General features: G+C 37.6%; 1 protein-coding gene across 4 annotated transcripts in view; it reads left to right on the top strand.

Annotated features, from left to right (window-relative positions):
• The window catches only part of CNOT6L (CCR4-NOT transcription complex subunit 6 like), a 114,275-nt gene extending 92,254 nt beyond the window's left edge, over nucleotides 1–22,021 (top strand). For all 4 annotated transcript variants that reach the window (XM_061420566.1, XM_061420564.1, XM_061420565.1 and 1 more), the window contains 4 exons: nucleotides 2,601–2,752; nucleotides 5,550–5,777; nucleotides 7,889–8,091; nucleotides 14,641–22,021. In XM_061420566.1, the coding sequence (XP_061276550.1) occupies nucleotides 2,601–2,752; nucleotides 5,550–5,777; nucleotides 7,889–8,091; nucleotides 14,641–14,853 (796 nt within the window). In that variant the 3' untranslated portion in view covers nucleotides 14,854–22,021. The remainder of the gene's footprint in view (nucleotides 1–2,600; nucleotides 2,753–5,549; nucleotides 5,778–7,888; nucleotides 8,092–14,640) is intronic.
• The last annotated feature ends 3,478 nt before the right edge of the window (nucleotides 22,022–25,499 follow it).

Below are 25,499 nucleotides of genomic sequence, written 5' to 3'. Positions count from 1 at the left end.
CGGAACTGAAGAGACCTGGTTTAAGAACTAAAATACCAAAGAGTTGTGGAGATATATTATTATTTATTTAGCTTACAATTAATATGGCTTTCCCCACGGTACATTTTCAGTTTTTATTAACAAAAATTAGTCCAAAATGAAGGAGACAGTAGTTCATTTATCTCCAGTTCTAGGTACTGCACCTTTGAGTTTAAACTTGAGTTTTTCAAATGAACAACTGTTTTACACCATATATCATGCAAAGAATTGATTTCTTTTCTGGAGAAGACTTGGGAGTTATATTTAAAGTAGTGTCAAATGTAAATTCTGTGTTCCTTTAAAGAAATGGTCCAGATTTAGGTTTGATTTAGGTTTAGGTTACAGGTCTAGAAATGGTCTAGATTTAGGTTACAGGGAAACAAATTTTAGTAAAGACAGTTCTATAATTAGATAGTCTCACTCCACCACCCCTACCAAATAATATCCTGACTCTGGTAGAAGAAAAATATTACAGTATTAAGCTGTTAAACAGCAATTTCAGACTTTTCCTGCAGGAGCCTAGATTCCTATAAATAAGCCTTAAGAACTCTGTAAATATTTACAAGATATTTCAAAAGTTAAATCCAAATAATTAAACTAAGTAATTTTAAAATAACACTCAAATTTCCAAATACCAAATTTTAACACTTTGGAAATCAATAACATGTTCCTGAAACACTGCTTAGTTGACTTGTTGCAGACCTCTGAATTGAGTTTTTGCCTACTTGCTTGCTTTTTTCTGAGTTCAAAGCCAGTTATTTACCACTTGTATCTGTGTGTTTGTGTGAATCAGGGTTTTTATGAATACTGTGTAACCAAAACAGAATAGAGAAATAAGCTGGATACTGAGACCGATAGAAAACTATAATTATCATCTATACCCTCTGATTTCAAATTTTTATAAACATCAAAACAGATTCATCATTTTCAATGATTGATTTATTCAGATATAATACTGCTTTTATCTATTTTATATATGATAATCTTACCAAGAGTTGTTTAAGAAAGAAATTCTATTGCTTAAAGACATTTTTAAAAGTCCTGATATTGAGGATGATCCATTATATCTGTGGAACTCATTTTGTATCTGCCTGCTTCTCTTTATTTCTCTTGCCTTACCTTAAGCCACCATTATCAGTCATCCAAACAACCTGAGAAACTTTCTGATTCATCTCACAGTTCTCAAACTTCGGCTCCTGTAATTCATTGTCTACAGTGGAGCTGCAGTGATCTTAAAAAATATAAATCAAGTACTATCATATCCTTGCTTAGAATCTATTTCAGTCACTTCTCTTCCTCTTAATCTCCAACATCATTTCATACCCTTCCATTCTTTTATAACCCATAAACATACAAAGTTCTTTGCTAGCCCAGAACCTCTCACTTCTTCCTCTATCTGGAATGCACTTAATTCCATTCTTCACCTTGGTAATTTCTCATCATTCATATTCCAGTTTAAATATCACCTCTTTACAGGGTGGAAACTCCACTCCTTTAATCACTCTGGCTTGGGAGTAGGCACATGACCCAAACTTATATTCTTCTCAGCCCATCTGAGACATTGAGACCTGGAGTCTGGAGAGGAGTATTATTTCTTTCATCTAGCACAGTGTCCTGCAACACAGTACAGTCTTAGTATTTTTGAAGGACTGTGTGCAGGCTTCACTTTCAAAGCTAGGAGAAGATGGGGTAGGGCCCTTTTATAAAAGTAGAGATGTCTTTTTCTCCTCTTAAAACCTAGTGAAAGGCAGACAGTATATTTAGTAGGTTTTGGCTGTTTATAAATGCTTTACAAACTTAGTAAAACTTGACTAACAGAGGTTAAATGGCTTGACTAAAGTCATCCTGCTATTAAATGGCAGTGCTGGACTCAATTCTGTTAAATCCTGCAGTTCCTACTTTGGCACTAAGGAAAGGAAATACTGTTAGTACAGATGCACAAGCTGTAATCCCAGGGAGAGCCATCCCTCATCTTGTAGAATCATTCCTTCTGTTTACTTATATTCACCCAATGCCAACTTTGTAGTAGAAGCCAGATGGAAAAATTGGCTTCACCTTAGCTGGGATAAGGGTGTGTCCCTGCATTTTCTTGACAGATTTCTTGATGTGGTGAGAATAAAACTGCCAACAGGGTAGGTAGATTTTTTTTCTCTTCTGTCTTATTAACTTGCTGACTCAGTTAAGCTTGTGTTTACCTTTGAATACCAGAAAATCCCAACTGCCACTTAAAGAAATAGGAGAAGAGTAATTTTCTCCCACAGGAAGTCCAAAAATGGCAATCCAGAACTAGTTCAGCTGCTTCTCCATTTGTAATGGCTGTCTTGCCTTCCTGTCTCTTACCACATGGGTAGAGATGGAAAAGGGTAAAGGAGTACACACATACACACATACACACCGTCTTTGCTAGGTGGCACTTCCAAGAAGGTTTCTACAGTAATCAGACTTTTTCCCTCTCATTGGCCAGAACTATATCACAAGACCCCTTGCAGCTAGAAGATGACTAAGGAGACAGTGAGTAGTGTCTATATCTTGTGCTCTTCTCATACCTGATACCATAATACTAATGCATTGTGACCTTTTAGATTTACATTGGTGCAGAAGCATACAGTGGAATTTAACCAAGTGGCAATGGCTAATTCAGATGGATCCGAAGCTATGCTGAACAGAGTGATGACAAAAGATAATATCGGTGTTGCTGTGGTATTAGAGGTCCATAAAGAACTATTTGGAGCAGGTGAGTGTGGTTTAAAATCATCCTACTAAAAATAAACACCATCTCAAGTGCAGCGTGTCATGCTGGTATTTATTGCATAGTTATTTTCTCATCTTTTGAGGAAAGTTAAAAGAGATGGGCAGGAAAATAGTCCTAATTTGTCATCTATGTCTTGGGATATTACTTGCCAGGTACTCTGTAAAAAGGAAAGTCTTTAATATGCCATTAATTCTAAAAGGTTATTTGAAATAAGAATTGTTTTAAGCTGAATTTAGAAATTATGATGACTTTTTAGCCGTATTTTTAGCTTCTTGACTGTGAAATCTTTTGTCTTAAGGTTAAGTACTTGGCACGTTTTCTTTTAATTTCTTTGTTATATTTCAGTCATTGTCAGGGTAAGAGCGGGATCTTTTATCTACCTGGTACTTTACTTTTCCATTTTAGATATTTATAGCTTCCTTCAAAGTCAGAAACTCATTATGTACTTTGCATATCCAGACCTTTTTCCTCCCCTTCCTACTGCCTGCCTTTGAGCATTTCATTGCTTACCTAACCGTATTTCAGGTAAAACCAGGGAGAACGTGTCAAGACCCCATCAGGGCTTTTATTTAAAATGTTTTTCTTTACTTAATACCTGTAGAAGAAAAGATTTTTGCCTTAAGTATTGATTTGAATTATTCAGACCATGCATATTTGTCATACCTCCTTTTCTCACTGTTCTTCAGTTTATCTGTCATCAAAGATGATCAGTCTTTGATATATGATTTAAAATTCCTTCTTTTTTAGCCTCTTACTTGTACTTACTTTTATGTCCTTTCCAGTCTCATTCTTCTCAAAAGCTTGGTACCTTTTTTCTGGTAATGCGAACATTGAATTTATTTTGGAGTTTTACTCTCCTTTTAATCTGTAGAAGAGTAATTGTAAAGTATACAGTTGACACTTTTATATTCTGAAATATCTCTTGTACTCTTAGAGGAGGAATTTAATATTATAGAAGGTGCTTATGGCCTCTTTAAAGGGGCAAGTTTTTAATATTTAATATAGTGAATATTTAATCTACAGCCACAAATGACACTATAAAACTTCTAGGAAAAGACGATAGAGAATTTGGGCTGCAGGGTTTTTGTCCTATGATCAAATTGCTTTAAAATGACTGTTTCTATCACATATGAAAGATAATTCGGTTACTTGTTTACTCAACATTAAAGATAATTATAGCTTGGTAAGATGGAAACTTAACTTTACCAAAATAATAGACTGAGAAAATCCAGTCTTTCTGCAGAGTTTATATTTTCAATAGAAAAATTTTTAAGAAATCTGTTATAGAAATTTCAATAGAAAAGTTAATTTTGTATGTATCTAGTATTCCAACAGTACCAAAGTATATAGAGTAAAACATGAGCATCCCAGCTTATTCATACCCTCTAGGAGTAACTCTTACTCATTATTTACACATTACTAGTGTATATGTGTATACTTTTATTTAAATGGCATCATACCATGCATATCGGTTTCCCTGGTGGCTCCAGCTGGTAATGAATCTACCTGCCAATGCAGGAAACATAAGAGACATGGGTTCAATGTCTGGGTTGGAAAGATCCCCTGGAGAAGGAAATGGCAACTTGCTCCACTATTCTTGCCTGGAAAATTCCATGGACAGAGGAGCCTGGTGGGTGACAACTCATGGGGTTGCGAAGAGTCAGACACAAATGAGTGCGCATACACACACACACCATGCATATTGAGTTTTGTGCCTTAAAAATTTTATGGATATCTTTCTCTGTCAGTATATCTTAACTGAGTTGAATTTTCAGTTTTTCCCTCCAAACATGCTTATCGCCTCTTTCAAGGGGCAAATTTTTAATGTGCCATCCTCTCCCACCATGTTAATATTTATTTTGGCAGAATTATAAAACATTATTTTAGGGGAAAAAATAACCTCAGAAATTTTGTAGTTGAATACCTCATTGTCCAAATGAGCCTGAGTACCAAAACGGTTATTAGTAATAAAGGTTAGTAATTAGTAACAAAGCCACATCTGAAAGCCATGCCAGACTTTGAGAGCATACTTCCTAATTCTCATTTTTAAAATTACTTCTTCTGAGTGTATGGTATGAAGATTCTGGTAGCAGATTCATAGCAAATTCACTTCCTTACTTTATTTTGTATAGATTAATATCATGTTCTTGCATTTAACTACTGACCTTGTCATTGATGTGCTCAGAAAATGCGAAGTGAATGAGTACTGGGCAGTGGAAGGATTTAAATTAAGGTTTAGGTGATTCAAATGACTAAAAACCTACTTCACTAGGTTATTGTGATATTTACATGACAGATATTTAAACTACTTTTTTTACACTAAACTCAGCAAATCAAGCAAATCAAACCAATATAATCAAATATTGGTTATATGATGGGATAGATCCTAACTTGGCTAGAGAGCAGGATTTGGCAAACTTTTTCTATAAAGGAGCAGGTAGTTAATTAATAGTTTAGGTTCTGTGGGACACATACGGTGTCTATCACAGTCTTCTTTTGTAGAACCCTTTAAAAATGTAAAACCAGCTTCAGCTCACACAGGCTGTACAAACACAGGTGACGGGGCTGTGGGCTACAGATTGTCAACCCCCATATTGGGATTATCAGAATCTCAGCACTTTAGCTTCTAAGAACTACTTTATGAGTTAAAGGGGGGAAATAGAAATTAACGGAAAAGAGTAAAGAAGTGATTATGGGTTTGAGGGAAAACTCTTTAAGATACTGCTTTTTTATAATAAAGTATAATTTTAACCTTTGTTTCCCTAATGCTTAAATTTAGGTATGAAGCCTATTCATGCTGCAGACAAACAGCTGCTTATAGTGGCAAATGCCCACATGCATTGGGACCCAGAGTATTCTGATGTGAAGCTCATTCAGACCATGATGTTTGTCTCAGAGGTTAAAAACATTCTGGAGAAAGCCTCAAGTAGGCCTGGCAGCCCAACCGCAGATCCTAATTCCATCCCGCTGGTGCTATGTGCAGATCTTAACTCATTGCCAGATTCAGGTATTGATAACATGATTTACTCTTTGTGTTCAACTTTGCTTTTACTTGTAGTTGAAAGGTCAGCTGGCTCTTAACTTTTGAGCAGAGAATTTCTCTTCTAAATTCAAGGGTGTATCTGTAAGAATCCCAGGAATAGGACATGGGCTACTTGAGAAGAGTTTATTCAGCTAAGCTATTTCCAAAGGTTAAGGGACACAAAACAATTAATGACACAGTACTCTGCTCCTGGGAGAATTAGGGAAAGTGGTGGGAGCTGCTATCAGAACTTGGAAACAGTAGTTATGAGGAGAGGGCCATGTAATAGGAGCCGCGGATTTGAACTGGGATGCAGTCAGTCCCTGGCAAACCAACAAGAAGGGAGCCAGGGGAGTATATATCTTAGCCTCTCTCTGCTTCTGTCCTCTGATCTCTCACCACTGCTGTCCACTGACCAAATCCAACAGAGTGGGGAGGGGTTTGCAGTTGATGTAAGTCAAGGCTAGCCTCCTGTGTCAGAGAGTGCAGTGGAGAAGGGTGACCTGAGAGGCAACTAGAAAATGTTCAGCAGGTACAGCTATCTAGTTTAATAATGTTGGTAACCTTTAAGTGAGTTCATTAAAATCCTTTAATTCTGATATTAGGTGGCAGAAGAATGATCAGAATTACCTTAGGATTTCACATTACATCTTGAGCTCCTTTTAACCTCTTTATGTCCTAACAAATTATTTTAGATCTTTGTTAAAAAGAAAAAAATCAGTTCTGCACTTAGATATTAAAATTCAAATGTAAAACATTATTGTTGTTTTGCTGTTACCAAAGCATATTCTAAATTTTGTATATTTTCAGTAAGCTACTTTAAATTGTTTAAAACAACCACTGAATAATAAATGTAAAATAACCCAAACACTTACAACTGTAATATAAATAAAAGTCTCACATGTAGAAAATACCTTTGCTTTCTCTCCTTAGCAAATAAATGCCGAAATCATCCTTTGACAAAAGTTTGTTTTCAGCCCCTGGCCCCTTTGACACCTTACCCATGTCCTCCTCTTTGACTGCATTGCCCTCTAGCACAAGTTTCTCCCATCTCATTTGACTGTCATTTGGCATCACAGCAGAGTGAGTTGGCTCAAGCCAGACTCTCAAGGCTGGATCCTGGTTCTCCCTCTTAGGAGGTGTGCAATCTATGACTTAAGTTCCTCATTTTTAAATAAAGGGATAATCATTTTATCCACTTGATGGAGTTGTTTGTGAGGTTTAAATGTGTAGGGCTCTTCAAACAGTGTAAGAGCATGTAATAATTGCTAGATAAATGATAGCTCCTTTTCAGCTATTCACAGTACTGATGTTCTGCTCATCATTTTTTCTTTATGTATGTTACTGCCTTTCCCGACTCACAAATAGAGATGTGTGACAGCGTTAACTAATCATCATCGTCAGAAAAGTTGCGGTATTTTTTTCCCATGTTTACTTACTCAGTGGAAGTGGTATACTTTTTTTCAGTGCTTCTACTCTCTTTAGCTTTTTAGACACATCCAATATTTTTGACCAAGTGATCTGCCTCCAGCATATAATGTCTTATTTAGTGTGACTGAAAAGTCTCACTGTAGCCTGAAACAAAGATTGATGTTGCCTTCCTGAAGCTAGACATTGCAGTGTTGAAGATGCAGAATCTCTTTTTGTTGTGAATGATTTAAGAAATTTTATAACGTAGTCCAGAAATTGTTAACTGACTGGATAGAATGGTGAAATACTAAAGAGAGGTTGCTTTGAAATAATATTCTACAAACATGTAGGGTCAAGACTTTCCTAGTGAATGCCACCCTAGACCCTGGGAATCATCTTCATCTTGAAGAGCCATTAAGAAAACTGAAGCTGTTCCAGGATGATCCAGATATTTTGCTCTGAAATAGGCAAATAAATACCCTTCAGTTTGATTGGACCATATGAAATTGCTGATATTTGATTTCTTAACATTAACCTGAAGAAGGCAATTTCATAAGTAAAATGTTCAGTGTAATAAATCCACTCTGAACTTGGGTACGTGTACTTGGCAGCAGATTTTGTCTATGAAGTCTTCTGTAAGGTCTAAATGCTAAATGGTAGTGTTTCTTCTTTCTTTATTCTGCCAGGTGTTGTGGAATATTTAAGCAATGGAGGTGTAGCTGACAACCACAAAGACTTCAAGGAACTGAGGTACAATGAGTGTCTTATGAACTTCAGCTGCAATGGGAAGAACGGAAGCTCAGAAGGGAGAATCACACATGGCTTCCAACTGAAGAGCGCCTATGAAAATAACTTGATGCCTTACACCAATTACACCTTTGATTTCAAAGTGAGTGAAGCCTCTGGGCTGGCATAGAAATTATGTCAAATACAAATGTGTGACAAGAAAGAGCCAGAGATATGTTACTTACGTTTAATTGTATAATCTTTAGGAGTTTTTACATTCTCTAAATGTCTTGGCTAAGTGTGCACCTGAATATGTAAGGAGGTTTGTTAGGTTTTGTGGCTGTTATTGTGGAATTGAGAATCCTCTTTGAAAACTCATTTCTTCAAATTTCAAATAACCATGATAATAGCAGAAGTTTCCGAAATACTGTGTATGTGCCAGGTACTTTTCAAAAGCACTTTGTGTTTATTAATATAATAATAATAAACCATACCATCCCTGACTTTCAGTAGGAATCCAAATAGTAAGCAACTTGATAAAGCTAAACTCATCCTAAATGAACTGTAGAGTATTCCCTCAAAATTTTCTTGTTCTTTCCATTGATATTTATCTTAAAATTTTCCAGGTTTCTTTGTGAAGATGTGGTTAGAAAGGTTGTACTTAGGGTTTATTTTATATCCACGTTGTCATACTAATAAATTACCAGACAGTGGACCACCACTCTAGCTTAGTAAAAGAACAAGAAAGATTTTTTTGCAAAATAAGAAAAAAATTAAGAGGATCAGCTTTATAGGATCAGTTGTTCTTTTGAAACATTGATTGATAGTGGTTTTTCTGTAGTTAATCCCTTTCCATTTGCAAATTTTCTGATCATTCTGTCTGCTTGTAGCTCTTCTCTTGTACCTTTGTTTGACTTTCTGGCATTTCAGGAATCTATCCTAAAGTCTTATACTATCCTGAAAAATGCAGATGTTGGAAAATAGTTAGGAGTAAGAAGCCTAAAGGGAATTTAATAAAACACCAAAGGAAATTTATGAATTGGGCTCTGGCACATCTCCAGTAGCCTTTTTCCATTTTCAGTGCTTGTTAGCCTGTTTCCAGGAAACAGATAGTAGGAAGAAAACAGGAAATGTATGTGCTGATGTTATTCATCAGTTTTTGTAATCAAGAAATGGAAACAAATTGTTTATAGGTTGAATCTAATTTTAGTATTTTAACTGTTAGAGTACGTAATACTATGCAGAGATAATTGATTTTGTTCAGATCACTCATATGCAGTAATGTGCTAATAAATATTTAATAACCAGCTTTCTGAGGAAAAAACCCAAGTTTTTAGTGTTTGTAGATTTCTGTCGTACAGGTACTCTCACTCTCACTGTAGTACATTTCAAGCTCCCAACATCATACCATTGAACACTTGAGTTGGGATGAAGTGTCCACTTGAGTTGGGATGAAGTGTCCAGCGGACCCTGTCACTCCACTGCTCCTGTGTAAGCCTAAAGGAAAACCTCTGGACTTGATACACAGTTAAATATATAGGTTAAATCCTATACAGTGGTATATAATACATCTCTGCCTGCACAACCCAGAATACCTACAAAAAGCCTCCCTAAAGTAAATATTCAGTGGTTTTACAACTCTTAGTGTTGTTTTGGTATGTGTGTACTTAAAAAGACTTAAATCATTTCTCCCTTAACTAGGCTTTTATAAAGGTTACTTTTTCCTTGTCCATAAAGTAAAAACTAGGGAAATAAAATCTACAATATTAATCTAAGCCATCTTCCTCAATCATCTGAGTAGTTTTAAAATCTTTTCTTGATATTTCTTCAAAAGATCTAATGTGTTAGTATTGAATTAAAAAATCTTGTTGAACCATTTATACTGTTTACAGAAGTAGAGTTAAAGAATCAAAAGTGCATGGCTCAGAGAGTGATGTTTACATATATATGATAGGATGAGAAAGGACAGAACTATAAGTATGTGTGAGAGAGGCATGAATGGGAAGATAAATACGATCTCTGGCTGGTAGATAGACGGGAGAGTGGAATAGGGTGGAAAAGAAGAATGATCAGAGAAAAAACTAAAGGCATACCTGACTAGAGAGAATTAATTTTGGTGTAAGTAGCAAACAATAAACTTCAGTTTCATACAAAGAATTTTATGTAACTGGTGATGTACCACTTTTGAAGGCAGTTGGTAGAAAAGGATAGGTAGCATCACATGTAAAAATGTCATGTGCATAGTGTTAAATACAGATCCAAGTCTAGTATCCTGCCATTGCATCAGTGGAGAACTGTTAAATTTTGTTCATTTTGACCTAGCATTTGTCTACTTTCTTGGTTCTTGAATAAATTAGAAATGTAGAAAAGTGGTACTTGGAACTGAGTCATTTAATCTGGAACTAATTTGGAGTCACTTGAAGCAGTTAGGAGAATTACTTGTAGACCAGGTATCTTAGTGAGTTTAGGTTGCCATGACAGAATACCATATACTGTGTGGCTTATAAAACAACAGAACTTTACTTCCTACAGGTCTGAAGGCTGGAAGTTTAAGATCAGGTGCCAACATGATCAAGTTCTAGTGAGGCTTGTCCTCTGGGTTGCAGGCAGCTGTTTTCTCATTGCATCCTCACTTGGAGAGAGAGCTCTCTGGGGCTCCTTTTTATAGAGCACTAATCCCTTCATGAGAATTTCATCTTTATGACCTACTCATCTGCCAAATGCTCCACTTCCTTATACTTAGGGATTAGAATTTTAACATGAATTTGGGGGAATACAAATGTTCAGTCCATGACACCCCATCAGTTGAATCAACTGCTGATTGAAACTGGCTGCTGCTTTTACCACCCACCCCTCCTTACATCAGTCTAAGGGTGTGTCTGAACCATTTAATGAAAAGAGGGAGGACTTTTTTCCTGTTATGTCAAATAGTAAATCTTTGTTACATTATGAAATTTATAGTGTATAATTTTCTCACATTCTTTACAAAACAAAGCTTAAAATATTGCTGGCTCATAAACTGTTTTTGCTTTTTACTTTTTTCTCATACACCATTCTAGATTTACCTATAGTCTTTAGTAATACAAAGACTATTTTCCTGCATTCAGTTTAGTCGCTCAGTCGTGTCCGACTCTTTGCAACCCCATGAATCGCAGCATGCCAGGCCTCCCTGTCCATCACCAACTCCCGGAGTTCACCCAGACCCACATCCATTGAGTCAGTGATGCCATCCAGCCATCTCATCCTCTGTCATCCCCATCTCCTCCTGCCCCCAAACCCTCCCAGTATCAGAGTCTTTTCCAGTGAGTCAACTCTTCGCATAAGGTGGCCAAAGTACTGGAGTTTCAGCTTTAGCATCATTCCTTCCCAAGAAATCCCAGGGCTGATCTCCTTCAGAATGGACTGGTTGGATCTCCTTGCAGTCCGAGGGACTCTCAAGAGTCTTCTCCAACACCACAGTTCAAAAGCATCAATTCTTCGGCACTCAGCCTTCTTCACAGTCCAACTCTCACATCCATACATGACCATTGGAAAAACCATAGCCTTGACTAGACGAACCTTTGTTGGCAAAGTAATGTCTTTGCTTTTCAATATGGTATCTAGGTTGGTCATAACTTTCCTTCCAAGGAGTAAGCGTCTTTTAATTTCATGGCTGCAGTCACCATCTGCAGTGATTTTGGAGCCCCAAAAAATAAAGTCTGACACAGTTTCCACTGTTTCCCCATCTATTTCCCATAAAGTGATGGGACCGGATGCCATGATCTTCGTTTTCTGAATGTTGAGCTTTAAGCCAACTTTTTCACTCTCCTCTTTGACTTTCATCAAGAGGCTTTTTAGTTCCTCTTCACTTTCTGCCATAAGAGTAGTATCATCTGCATATCTGAGGTTATTGATATTTCTCCCGGCAATCTTGATTCCAGCTTGTGCTTCTTCCAGTCCAGCGTTTCTCATGATGTACTCTGCATATAAGTTAAGTAAGCAGGGTGACAATATACAGCCTTGACGGACTCCTTTTCCTATTTGGAATCAGTCTGTTCCATGTCCAGTTCTAACTGTTGCTTCCTGACCTGCATACAAATTTCTCAAGAGGCAGATCAGGTGGTCTGGTATTCCCATCTCTTTCAGAATTGTCCAGTTTATTGTGATCCACACAGTCAAAGGCTTTGGCATAGTCAAGAAAGCAGAAATAGATGTTTTTCTGGAACTCTCTTGCTTTTTTGATGATCTAGCGGATGTTGGCAATTTGATCTCTGGTTCCTCTGCCTTTGCTAAAACCAGCTTGAACATCAGAAAGTTCACGGTTCACATATTGCTGAAGTCTGGCTTGGAGAATTTTGAGCATTACTTTACTAGCGTGTGAGATGAGTGCAATTGTACAGTAGTTTGAGCATTCTTTGGCATTGCCTTTCTTTGGGATTGGAATGAAAACTGACCTTTTCCTGCATTAGTGTCTTTTAAAAAAGAAAGAGTTTGAATCAGAAGAGGTTGAGAATTGTTAGTTTGTAACCTTATTTGTGAATATGATACAGTGTACAAATGTACCTGCTGCTGCTAAGTCGCTTCAGTTGTGTCCAACTCTGTGCGACCCCATAGATGGCAGCCCACCAGGCTCCCCCGTCCCTGGGATTCTCCAGGCAAGAACACTGGAGTGGGTTGCCATTTCCTTCTCCAATGCGTGAAAGTGAAAAGTGAAAGTGAAGTCGCTGAGTCGTGTCGGACTCTTGGCGACCCCATGGACTGCAGCCCACCAGGCTCCTCCATCCATGGGATTTTCCAGGCAAGAGTACTGGAGTGGGGTGCCATCGCCTTCTCTGACAAATGTACCTACATATGTATAAATAGTCGGGCCAGTTCAGACATGATCTTTCTAAGGCTTTTGATAAGAGCTTTTACTCTGGATGTTTCAAACCAAGAAAATAGTTACAAGTGATGTCTCCAGTTAGTCTCCAGTTAAAATACATCTACTTTCTAGAATGCTTAACATCTTTATTGGGGTCTGTATTTACAAAGGATTCTCTAGCCCTAGTAACTAATGTGCATAATGACACATTATAATAAAATGATAAGATATAGGAAGTTTTATTCAACAGAAGTAGTTGAAAATGTTTTATTTGTGTAAAACATAAATGTTTTAAATGTGTTTGCTGAAGTAAAAGGTGGTCTCATAAAGGAAAGGAAAGCCACTGTGACTCTTGTTGACCTTTTCCTAAAATGGCACTGCAAAACTAGGCATTAGCCAAAAGGAAGGGATAAAAATACGTTGTACTAATGTCATTTCTTTACTGTTTGGACTTGGAACATTGATGGCAGAGCTACTCCCCTGGATTCAAGTAGGTTCCTAAATTTGTGGTAAAGTAGGGTTAAGGTATACCTATTGTTGAATAAAGCCCTCTCCCTCAAAAGAACTATTTGGTTGTTTTGGTCTTGATTGTGTCCAAATTAGCAAACTAAGGTAATTGTTTACAGAATTTCACAGTATAATTTTTTTTCATTGAGTTCTTTTTTTTGGGGGGGTAGCCCATTTCACTGTGATACTCTTTAAAATATTAACTGGAACTCACTATATGTAGTATTTATAAATAAAACAAGTGCTTCCAAGTGTGGAAGTCTTTCTCCGTGCTTGGATTCAGGCTCTGTTGATGTTGGAAGGAAGAAAGTTGACTTTACTCTCTTGCATATACACAACCCAGGGCAAAACCAAACACACTTGTTTTGAAACTTGCAGTTCAGATAAAGCAAATCATCTAACTCTGAGATGTACAAATGAATACGTACATAGGTCTCTGCTGAATGTGTTTTGCTGAGGTATTTTTATGCAGCAAGGAATCCAGAATTTACAGTATACCAGGATTTGTGAAAATGAGTATTCTAAACTAAAGAACAGATTAGAATGATGAAATATATGCAGTATTTTGTATACATGTATAAAATCTGGGAAAGCTGAGCTAGGATTAGCAGTCTGGAAACATGCTTTACAATGGTTTCATTCAGATGTGTTGGGTTGATGTACAAATAACTGGAAGTAATGCTAGTTTTCATTAAAAGAATTACTTTTGTCATACCTTTTCATTAACTATGTATATGTATAAATGTCTGTATTTTCTGCTTATTGGAACAAGAAGAGTCAGTGCAGTTTCCATAATGTTTATACTGATAAATGAGATTTCACTGGCTCAAGCAAGCCAATTCTGGAGAGGCTTAGACATGATTTGGTAGGCTTATTTAGCTTCTCAGTTTGCTTACCACAGTGCACATGTGAGGTCTTCCCTGTAGCTCAATTGGTATAGAATCTGCCTGCAGTGCAGAAGACCCGGGTTTGATCCTTGGGTTGGGAAGATCTCCTGGAGAAGGAAATGGCAAACCACTCCGGAAAATCTCATGGACAGAGGAGCCTAGCATGCTACACTCCATGAGATCACAAGAGTCAGACACGACTTATTTCATTAATCTGCTTTATATGAGCACATGTGCAAGGTATTGTGGTTCTACTAGGTACTGTGTTTCCCTCTTTAGCCACCTTTATTTCACATAATTCCCATTCAAGATTTGAGCTTTATTTGACCCATTGTGAAGACAGCAGGTACCAGAAATACAGGTTACCCAGGTATTTGTCATTTACAAATTATGAATTGTTCTTTTATATATCTTGGGTTTTTCTTTTTATCTAAGCATATATTTTTCTCTCTTTTTCCAACCCCCAATCTCTTTTCAGGGCGTGATTGACTACATTTTCTATTCCAAGACTCATATGAACGTGCTTGGTGTCCTGGGGCCTTTAGATCCTCAATGGCTGGTTGAGAACAACATCACTGGGTGTCCACACCCTCACATCCCTTCAGACCACTTCTCACTGTTAACACAACTTGAACTCCACCCTCCACTCCTGCCTCTTGTCAATGGTGTTCACTTGCCTAACCGGAGGTAGTGGAGTACTACCCCGCCAAGACGGGGATCTGTTGCTATGGACCTGTACAGTTGTAAATCAAAGTATGTAGGAGTGAAGTATGGCCATCCTTAAGCTGCTTCTTCAGGTTCCTTTCATTATGTGTTTGCTATAAGATTTTGTACAATTTTGTGCATATTGGTATCATTTGGCACTAGGGCTGGAACCAAAGTATTACTGTTTCCAAATTTTTGATTTAACATGTTTTTAAGTTGGACTGTCTTCATATTATATTAGGAGTCAGCATTCATAATTGATAAATCACCAATTCAAGGCCCAACAACAAATGTATTTGTTTTTCCAAAACAAATACTTTGTTTTGAATGTTTTCAAGTGAGCCAACCATTTTTCATCTTTGTTAAAGGCAGTTTTTAAAGACTATAAATGTGAGATTTTAAACTGAATGATGATATGCCTTGCAGGAAACTTTCTTGAATTTGTTTTCCATAACAAACTGATTTTTGGCTCCCCAGTCATTTGCACATTAACAAAGCACTTATATTTGCTAGATCTGTACATAAACTAGCCATAATGAGGAAAATTGAGAAATTAAAGATGATTGCACAGTATGCTTTAAAAATCAAGCATTTAACAGCACAATTTGTTGGGCAGGCGCTGGTCGATTTTTTTGTTTTGTTTTGATTTTTGAGGAATCATTCTGTATTTTGTTTCCCCTATTAGTTATAACCTTACTAGAAATATTAATTCTAAGCCTGTCTCTCCAGTTTATTTATAGGAAAACAACGGGTAATTTCTACTGCCACACACCTTGAAAACAGAATTTGGCCTATCTAGGATGCCCCTAAAATTAGTGTCCAGTGTTGTTTTTTTTTAATTATTTCCATCCACCCTTTTCTGCCTGGTTGTGCTAGAAAAACAGATATTATATGATCTGTTTCATTTTTGCTGTTAAGGGCATATGTTAAAAGAAATAACTACTGAATGAAAAGGCCCTGATCAGAGTCTTAGAGGTGGAAAGCTATACAGATATTTCTCATGTTTTCCAAAGCAGGTCAAGTGGCTGTTGGTTTTTGCTTTTTGAGGTGACAACGGAAAGGATTTGGGGGAGAGAAAGAACAGGAAGTAGTTGAAAACCTTGAATCATTTTTCCTGACTCTAGTTGCCAAATGGCCGTTATATGCTTTTAATCTTTGTTTCTGTTGTCTGTCAGGGTTGAATTAAGAAGCTACTGGTTTATTCCCAACTATTGATATGCTCTTTAGATACGTTGGAATCCTTTTTTTCGCCCAGGAGGGGCCAGTTGAAAATCTGTGATTCAAGAGGCAGTGAACGCAATACCGTTTTCTGGGGGAAAAATTGGTTGGCTACTTGATGTTAATTATGGCACAGTAACAGGAAAAGGTTGTGTCTGTGTTTTTAAGTTTTTCTTTATTCTGCTTTTTTGCTGCTATAAGAGTTTTCTGAAATTTATATTTTAAACTTTTCATGCACTTTACTGTTTCTAGTCTCAAAATGTGATATTTTTAATAAACAAGAAATTTTCCATTATGTGAATGAAATTTTAAAAGAAAATAGCCTATATTTGTGTCTCACTAATATATAAAGTACAGGTCAAATTTAAATTATTTAATTAGTTTTAAATATATACAATTTGTCTCCTCTTTGAAAGCTGACATCTTAGGCTGTTTTATTAGTCTTAAATGATGCATTTCCTTTGGTCATTTTATACTAATTTCTTCCATAGTAAATTAATCAGGCTACATAAGATAATATTTCCCCTGAAGGGTAATTTTAGTGGGACAAGGGTGGTGGGATGATGTGATATCAGATATAGGATTTCATCAGAAGGGTTCTGTAAAGCCTAAACTCCCTTTTAAAAGTGCCTAGTGATAGAGGCGTGGTTTGTCATCTATTATAATTGGAATGTCATTGTAGTTGAGTGAAGTTTGATGTAAATAAAATATTCTTTTAAAAATGTCAAGATACCAGAATAAACAAACAAAATAAACAACCCTTAAGATGACAGATTTTCCTCAGTGTGCAGGTATCCCTTCTTATATACCTCAAGCATTCAACATCTAGCCATGCAAATTGATTACCTGAAGCATAGTACTGGAAAGTAGAATAGCATGAAAAACTTAATTTTGTGGACATTACCTTTTTTTGTAATCAGCTACTGTATGTTTTATTTTTATCTCTTGTTTTGGGTGGGTTTTCTGCTCTGGAGGTATATGCACTAACTAATACATTTTCCTCTTCTCATATACGCATGTTAATTAGCAATGTGAGCAATATTTCTTACCATACTTCACTCCCAATATTTTTTGAGATGTTTGTATAAAATGGAATTTAAAGTTCACTTATGATTGTATATGAACCACAGAGGAGCCCATTTATTAATAAAAAACTTTTTTAATAGTTAAATGTAGAGGGAAAAATAAAAAAAAATTGGGAAACATTGTAAACAGCTTAAGTTTATTTTGTGTATGATCGAGGCACTCTGTTGCAGGAAGGTGTGTAATTGGGTTCTCTCTGCTTCCAAATGCACTCTTTCAAACCATTCATTATCCTGTGTATTTTTAATGTGGTTTTAGTAAATGTTGGTAGTAGCTCTGTTGAAGTAGGTAATTGTGTTATGTTTTGGGTGGCAAACACACTTGGGGCATGGTAACCCAAATTTCATGTGCACGGTTTCCCTTGAGCCCACTGCCCAAATTTCACACACCCTTCACCCTTTGTTCCCTTTGTAAAAGGAGTGGTATCTGTTTTGAGCTGCCAATTCAGATGATCAGAAATGCTGCTCCCCTCAGTATTGTCTTGTTGAAAACGCATGCCATTTGGAACCTTGGCATGAGAAGCCAAAAGGAAGAGGTGAATGACATACGGTATATATTCAATGAAAGTAAAATATTTATGCTCATATACTTTCTGGTTCTCAGAATAAGTTAATAAGCTTTATGCCATGGGACTGCTGCATATTTTATCTGAAGGTTAAAGAAAATGTGGGCATTTTTAGATTGTGATAATGTTTTATTTTTTTAAACTGTTAAATATGATTTCTGATATCTGTCTAAGAACTGGAGTGTTCTTTAAATTTATCAAAACAGTGTTGTTTGAGGAACGGAAAACTGCACTGTTTGCCATTACAACAGTCATACAAGTGCATGTCACGTCACCCACTCTCTCAGGCATCAGTATCCGCCTCATAGCTTTACTATTTTGATGGGGAAATCTTGCAGCATCCTCAGGACTGACATCTGAGAAAGGCTCAGATCCACTTACTGCTCCTTGCTTGTTGACTTTGTTTTAAAATATTGTGCCTGGTGTCAACTTTTAAGCAACAGCACTGCCTAAAAGCAAGCAGAGAACAGAATCCCAGCACCATTCTATAGGCAACTTTTTAGAATTCAGATATAGTAAATCTGTTCAAGATTTATGATGTTTTATGTAAAAAAAAATTTTGTACAATGTAGCTGAATATTTTTGTTTCATTTCTTTGATGTAAGGCGTGTGAACGTTCGTTTGAATATCACATGTTAAAGTCAGGTATGGCACAATGGGTTCTGAGACCAGCTTTTCCTCCCTCCCATTTGCCTTGTTCCAAGCTCTTCTTTTCAAATTACTTTTCTGATGGTCGTAGGCAGATATTTAATTTGACTAATACGCATCCTGTGTGAATGTATTAAAGAAGCCACTGTGTTTTAGTGTTAGAGTTTGCAGAAATATAAAGCTTCATTTCTTATTTGTCCCTATTCTTTGACAAAAGCTATATATTCAACCATGTCAAAGTTATATATTAAATCACAGAGAAGCAAGGGAGAAAGTTGAAAGATACTGAAGGCTCATATCACTTGATTCTATGGTGGGTTGTATTAGGACTGAGGATGTGACACATTAAAACTGGAACATGAGCAAACATACAGTGTTCCATTTTAAAATTGTATCTCCTAAGTATATACTTTAAATGGGTGAAAAATTAAGTTTGTATTTGCATTTCTAAGAGCTTCTAAAAATCACTAGTGCCAACTATACTTTTAAATCAAAAAGCAAGGAATAGAGAAAGCACAAGGAAAAAATAGGTTAAATGTGTTCTTCGAGAGAACCAGAGGCATATGGTTTGGCATTCCTAATCCAAAGCTAGATTTTCTAGCAATAAAAGTCAACTGTGTCCCAGTACTTACTTCGTTTCTAAGGCCTTACATTTTGAGTTTCTGAGGGATTTTAATCGCTTTATAAAATGTACTGACTGATAGTAGCTTCAGTCACAAACAGCATCATCAGTTTCTGATACATCTGGCAGACCATAAGAATAACAGTTTCATAGCAGGCAAAGACTTTATTGCACATTTTCAAAATAGCACTCATATATACTTAACAGTTTGACAGAAGTGTGAATTCTCACATTGTAAGGTAGTCTTTCTCTTCTACCTGTCCTCGCCCTTTTAAAAAAAAAATCACCTTTCTAATGTGTGGAAGATTTAACTTTTTCCTTCTGAATTGTATCCTGTTTCTAGAACTCTGTGAATTATAGGTTCATAAATTAACTAGGGAAATTAGAGTATTTTTCTAAGCCAGGAACTTCAATTAAAGTTTTGAATTTGTAGACAGAGAACTTTTATACTTATGGTTGCTTTGAGTGATTGTAATTTTTTTTAATGGCATCATGATCACTGAATTTGAATTCCAACACAAGTAAATTAGTACATCTTACCCTGGCCTATTTACCAGAAATGTAATCTGTTCAGGAACATGGTGCCAAAAGCATCTTGGATTTTACAACATGATACATGTTTATTGTGTGTCTACCTTTGAGCTTAAAAGAAACAAGTTCTTTGTACTGCAGGATGTTTTGAACAAGATCCACAGAAAGAAAAAAAAAAGCAGTTCTTTTCAGGAAGGTAGTAAGTAAACATGCATGTTTCTTGTTTTTAACCAAATACCTTCTTTGTATAAGTGTCTCTGTTAAACAGTCACAAATTCTATAAGAAATAGGGAGAGTCCAGGGAAAGCAAGCTTCATTAGCCTAGTTAGTCATTTCTTTTGGCATACGTTTGTTTGGTTAGACTTGGGTTATTCTTGGAACCAAAGGAAAACAAGCATGTTGAAGTTTTGTTCAACAAACATCATGACACCGAAGAAATGGAATGTTTTTAGGTAAAGTAATTTTTACTTTCAAAGCATAAGAAATGACATTTCTGCATTTTCTTTGCAGTGGTAAAAATTTAGTAGCATTGTACTGAAATGAGAAGTTGTGTCATCAGAAACAAACCACATTATGAAGAGTGTATGCAAACACCAAGTGATATGACTCTTGGCACAGTAGCATTGGGTATATTCAGCTCTCAGTGGCTTTCGGAAGGCATAGTTGGATGCCTCCTGGTAGTTGTTTTTGTTAAAAGTCTCCCCAAGTTGAGATAATGTCCCTATTTGTATGTCTGTCACTTTCCACCCTTAAGCATAAGAATCATGGTAGCCCTCTCAAAAGTGGTCCTTTATTGCTCTTTTCAGTTTTGTATTAATTTCTAATTACTGATATATGACTGTATTTCCTTTCAATTTATCAGTGGTTATATGTACCACATTTGTTTAATTAGTTAACTCACACAATTGGCTCAGCATTGATGTGTCAAACAATGGCTTTGCTTCTTACTGAACAGGCTTAGTTTCTCGCTACTTGTTTAAATCTCGATGCAGTAAGTGATGCAGTAGTCTGGGTGTGTATTTATTCAGAAACTGTACTGTCCTTTTTCTCTGTGCTTAACTTGCTTAAAATATATTTCCTTACCTTTGAAATTCCTGAGCGGTGCTCTGCCAAGTTGGGGGCGGGGGCGGGGAGGGGGTGGGTAGGGGTTTGGATGGCTGTGTTACTGCACACTGGATCTGGAAGTGTTCAGTGTTGTGAGTGGCAAATTTCTTAAACACCAGCAGCACTGAGAAGTGCACTATGGGCATTCGTACAGTTGTCCAAATGCAAGCAGTTCTTTCATCTAGGAGAAGTGGAGGAATAAAGTTCATTGGCGTACTTGGTATATTTTGAGGGGGAATGAATGTTTCAGCTTTGGGTTTTGTTGTCTCTGAGTGGAATGGGGTGGTAAGGAGGGAGGTGATTTTTTTTTTTTCTTTTTTTTTTTTGTGTGTGTGTATGTACCTTTTCTCTCTGAAAGGGCCAGAATGTTGGTCAAGTTCACCGTGTTAATTTATATATATTTTTTTCTATTGCGATTTCTTTCAACCATAAAACAAGTGCCAACTAATCGTCCATGAGATGACTTACTCTTCCACTCAATTTACCATTTGAATAGAGAAGGGTTCATTTATTTTCCTTACTTGGCATTAAATTAATAATTCATTGTTTTGCGTACATTTTTGTCATTCAGTGGCCTCTAAAGTGTTTTTATAACTAATTTAATGGTTGCAGAGCAAAGCACATGAGTTTAAAACTGAGCAAGAAGTTTTGGTGATTTTTTTTTCCTAAATACTGGTTAGTTTCTACTGATACTATTCCAAAATGAATTCTTCTGTTTTAAGTTGTGTGTTTACTTTGCTTTTGTCCTAAGAAAAAGCCAAGCACTAAATCAGTTTGTTAGTGTGTTCTAATAATCAGTTCAAAATCTGAGATTTCCTTCCTTTCTTTTTTAAAAAATTAGATTTAATGAAGTGCCATGAATTGTAGCTTACTAGTGTTTAATGTTTAATAGACTGGTTCTGTGGTGTTCTAATCATTTAACACTCTGTCATCCCTGGAGAAAGTGGTTCTACTCTTAGGGAACACATTCTCTCTGACAAAATCACCAGCTGCTTTATTTTTCTATTTATTACAGTTAAACAGTTCATGAGGTCTGAATCTTGACCAAACTGCTCAGCTGAGATGTTTTTCACAATAGACACTGTACAAAATGTGTGTGCAAAAGGACACAGTTGGGTGGTAGTATTTTTTCATTAATGTGAACATTGACTAAACAAAGCAGTCCTGCCTTTTAAATCTTGTGGCAGCTCAGGAGGGAGGTGCTTAAGAACTTTAACTACTATGTCAGATGACAAAATACTTTTTTCCGTTTTGGAGATTGGGTACTGCTCACACATGATGTATAGGGCTAAATACATGCTTGTTTCCTCGCACCTGTGTACTTCCCCTTCTCTCCCTCCCGTCCTTCCCCTGTAGGCAATAAATGGCCATTTTGCAACTGCATACCTTTGTCTTGGTTTTTTACTCTTTATGTGTGCAGTGTAAGGGTCTGCTTTAAGATCAGCATGTCTCTTCTAAAGTGAAGTCGGGACCCAGGGTCAGGCACAAATTACAAATTCATATTATGTAATATTTTTCCTAGAGCAAACTAAGGTACACTTTGTTTAGAAAAGATTTGTAAGATAATTGTAGCTATGAGACTTACTTTGGCTGGAGAAATCTGAACAGAGGGACATGTGACTTCTGAATGGGGCTTTAATAGCCAGTGTACAATTTGTCATAGGTGTTCCGTTTTCTTGCCTTGATAATCATAGATACATGTTGAGATCAGACCTTTCATCCTAGGTCCTTGTAGCTTTGATGAACAGAGCTCCTCTGCTGACCAGCATAGGACATGAGTGTAAGTGAAAACAACTGCCAAGTCACAGGGTCGTCCTTGAATAAATGTTTGTTATTAAAGCATAATCTAGCCCATTCTGACTGACAGACAACTGTCAGCCAGATATGCTGAGTTACCAGTATGGACCAATCAACAGGCTGACCTGACAAGATGTACAGTAAATTCATTCAACAAACAAGTCTCTGCTATGAACTAGATGCTTTGTGCGGCATAAAGATGGACAGGCTCCCCATCCTCCAAGAATTCACATTCCAGATCCTCTTCTATTTATGACTAAGAAGAATGAAGTGTTGTAGTTAAAGGTGTCTTAAACCTTAGAATCTTGGAAGAGGGGAGGGAATGGCACACAGTGAAATAATTAGGAATTCCGAAAATTACACATATTCAGTAGAAAAATACTATTAAGGCATGGTGTGATTGAGATAAGATGATTCCTTTTTTTTTTTTTCATTTAAATGCAAATTTTAGTACTCACAAGTTTTAGGAGATTAAAAAGGATAATAAAGCCAAGTTCTTTTCCTGTTTGTTAGTAAAATTCAAAACAAAAGCTACTGCAGTAGCTAGTAATAAATGTAAAAAAGAAGATTAACAGGGAGACAGCATTGGAAAGAAACGAGAATTTGTTGTTTAGTCGTGTAGTTGTGTCCAGCTTTGTGACCTCATAAACTGTAGCCCGCCAGGCTCTTCTGTCCATAGGATTTCCCAGGCAAGCATACTGAAGTGGATTGCCATTTTCTTCTCCGAGACAAGATTATTCTTGAAGAGAGGGGGGAAAAAAAATAAACTGAACTGTCCAGTTTAACAAGTGTTTAGGAAAGATATTGACAGATTACTTTGGACAGATCACCAAGAACAAATCCCTAGGCTGAAAGCTCAGTGCCTACTGATTGGTCTCCTACCAAAGACCCAGTGTGAGCCTGTTACTGACCCTGAGGACCCTTCTTTACAGAGGCCTTGATGTTGGCCAGCCTTTTGTAAGTCTTGCAAAAGTAGAGTCATTCACCTCTGAAGTGGATCTTGAAGGGACCAGGTATCAGGACACTGCCTTATTAAGAAGACATGTGGATGCAGTCAAGACGTTCAGCAGGTGACCTTATTATATTTCACCATGTGATCTCAGGCAAAACATCATCATCACTGGTAAAATGAATATAAGAAAGTACATCTCATGAAACGGTTCTCTCAAAAAGCAGACACCAGAACAAGGGCTTAAATGCAGGTAGTTTATTGAAGTGATCCTAGGAAAGCAGAGTAGGGCACTGAGAAGAATGAAATAGGGAGTGAGGAAAGCCATGTCAAGGGTGCATTATTGAGCCTATCACCTCTGTGAGCATCTGGGGCTAAACCTGCCACGAACCCTCTAAAAATCTGAATGGAATGCACCTCAAAAATATCTTCATGAGGGATGGGCAAGGAGAGGATTTGCTTATGGAGTCCCATCTCCCATGAGGCAAAGGTTACTCCCTGGGTGCTCATTTCCTTCTTCCATCCATGTTTGTGCATCTATCAAATCCACTAAGCAGGTTCCTGTGGGCGTCTTATACAATAATAAAGAAATGGGGTGTGGGTGGTACAGAAAGTGAGAAACATTTGATGTGGCTGAGACTACAAATAATAATAATGTCATCCTCTTCCACCATGCGTTCCACATCTAGCTTTGCACCACTGCATCAGTGGGTCTAGGTTGCTTCCCTAACTTTGGGTGACCCAGACCTTCATCCCAACGAGGTATTTTGTTCTTATTGGGCCATTGGTGACTGAATTTGCTAGCTCATCCCTGGCATGAGAGAACCAAGAGCTCCCCAGTGAATCCCTTGGGTTCCAGATATGCTTTCTCCTGTTGCGTAGTACACCCCTACTCCCTACATGACCCCTTCTGGGGGGCAGCCTACATTCCAACACCTGGGCAACATGTGGGCATAGAAGCCTATCTTAGTCCACACTCCAGCAACTCCAGAGTTCCGCATGGTGCTTGGTGGAGACTGTAACCCAGCTACGCCCTTGGTCCTACGCTTCCCAAGAAACAGAACCTGCCACACCAGGTTTTACGGAGTCATGCCAGAAGCATATTAGGACTGCCTCCAGATCTCTGCTAAGATTAACTCTTGAGTCACTGGAGAGTGCTACTGTGTCAATAAATCGTTCCTAACATGCTCTAATTGAGGTCTCTCAGGCCCCCACTTCCAAAGTCCACGTGTACCTCCAGTTCCTGGTCATAATGTTAGCCGAGGTCTTAGAATTCTTTGGCAAAGTTGTTTTCTTGTGGTGTGTTCCTCTGCACAGTCTGTGCTGGGATGTCAGCAGGGGGAAAGGGCACTAGCCCTTTAAATTTTCTGGAAGTCTCTTGAGCCAGAGGAGGAGGGGCTTGCAACAATGAGGGGAAGGGCACGGATGGTCTGTTTTCTCTGCACCTTTGTGATCTGAAGCAGCAACTGGGCGATCAGAGCACAAGTGCCCAGTATTTGGAGAACTGGGTTCTTTTTGCTCACCCTGCCTCTTGCAAGCTGTGTGCTGGCTGCTCCAGGAACAGTGCACAGCTGCTGCATGCCATGTGGCTGAGGTGGGGGGCAGGGGCAGGGGCGTGGGGTGGGGAGCTGCTACTAGCTAAGAGCTGACAAGGACCAAAATGAATCACAATTTTACCTTCCAAGACTTCCCCTGGAAGTTTCAAGTCTTCAGTAGACTCCAGAGTTCTCAAAGAGTTCCATCAGACCGATTATGCCAGTGTAATGGTTCTCTAGGTGGGGAGACAGATTCCTGGTGCTTCCTACTCTGCCATCTTCCTAGGGTCCTTCTCCACATCTAAGCTTAACTTCGAAGAACAGCCACAACCTGATGCTGCTGTGTAATGGACGGCAACAGTCCATTACACAGCCATGTTCCCGTCACGGATTATTTCTTAATATTGTGGCAAAAGACTGTCTCCTGAGCCCTTCGAGGTGAGGGAATGTTTGGCAGTGGCTAAGCAGTTCACACATTATGAACCCATTCCAAATTCTCATCCCTAGGATTCTCCGGATGCCTTTGCTTACACCCGGGCTTCCCTGTGTGGTAGCCACTGTCCTCATGTGGTTATTGAGT

This window comes from Bos javanicus, chromosome 6, assembly GCF_032452875.1.
Source record: "Bos javanicus breed banteng chromosome 6, ARS-OSU_banteng_1.0, whole genome shotgun sequence".
Taxonomy (NCBI): Eukaryota; Metazoa; Chordata; class Mammalia; order Artiodactyla; family Bovidae; genus Bos; species Bos javanicus.
Note: the sequence above shows the minus strand (reverse complement) of the source record. Positions and strands in the feature narration are given on the sequence as shown.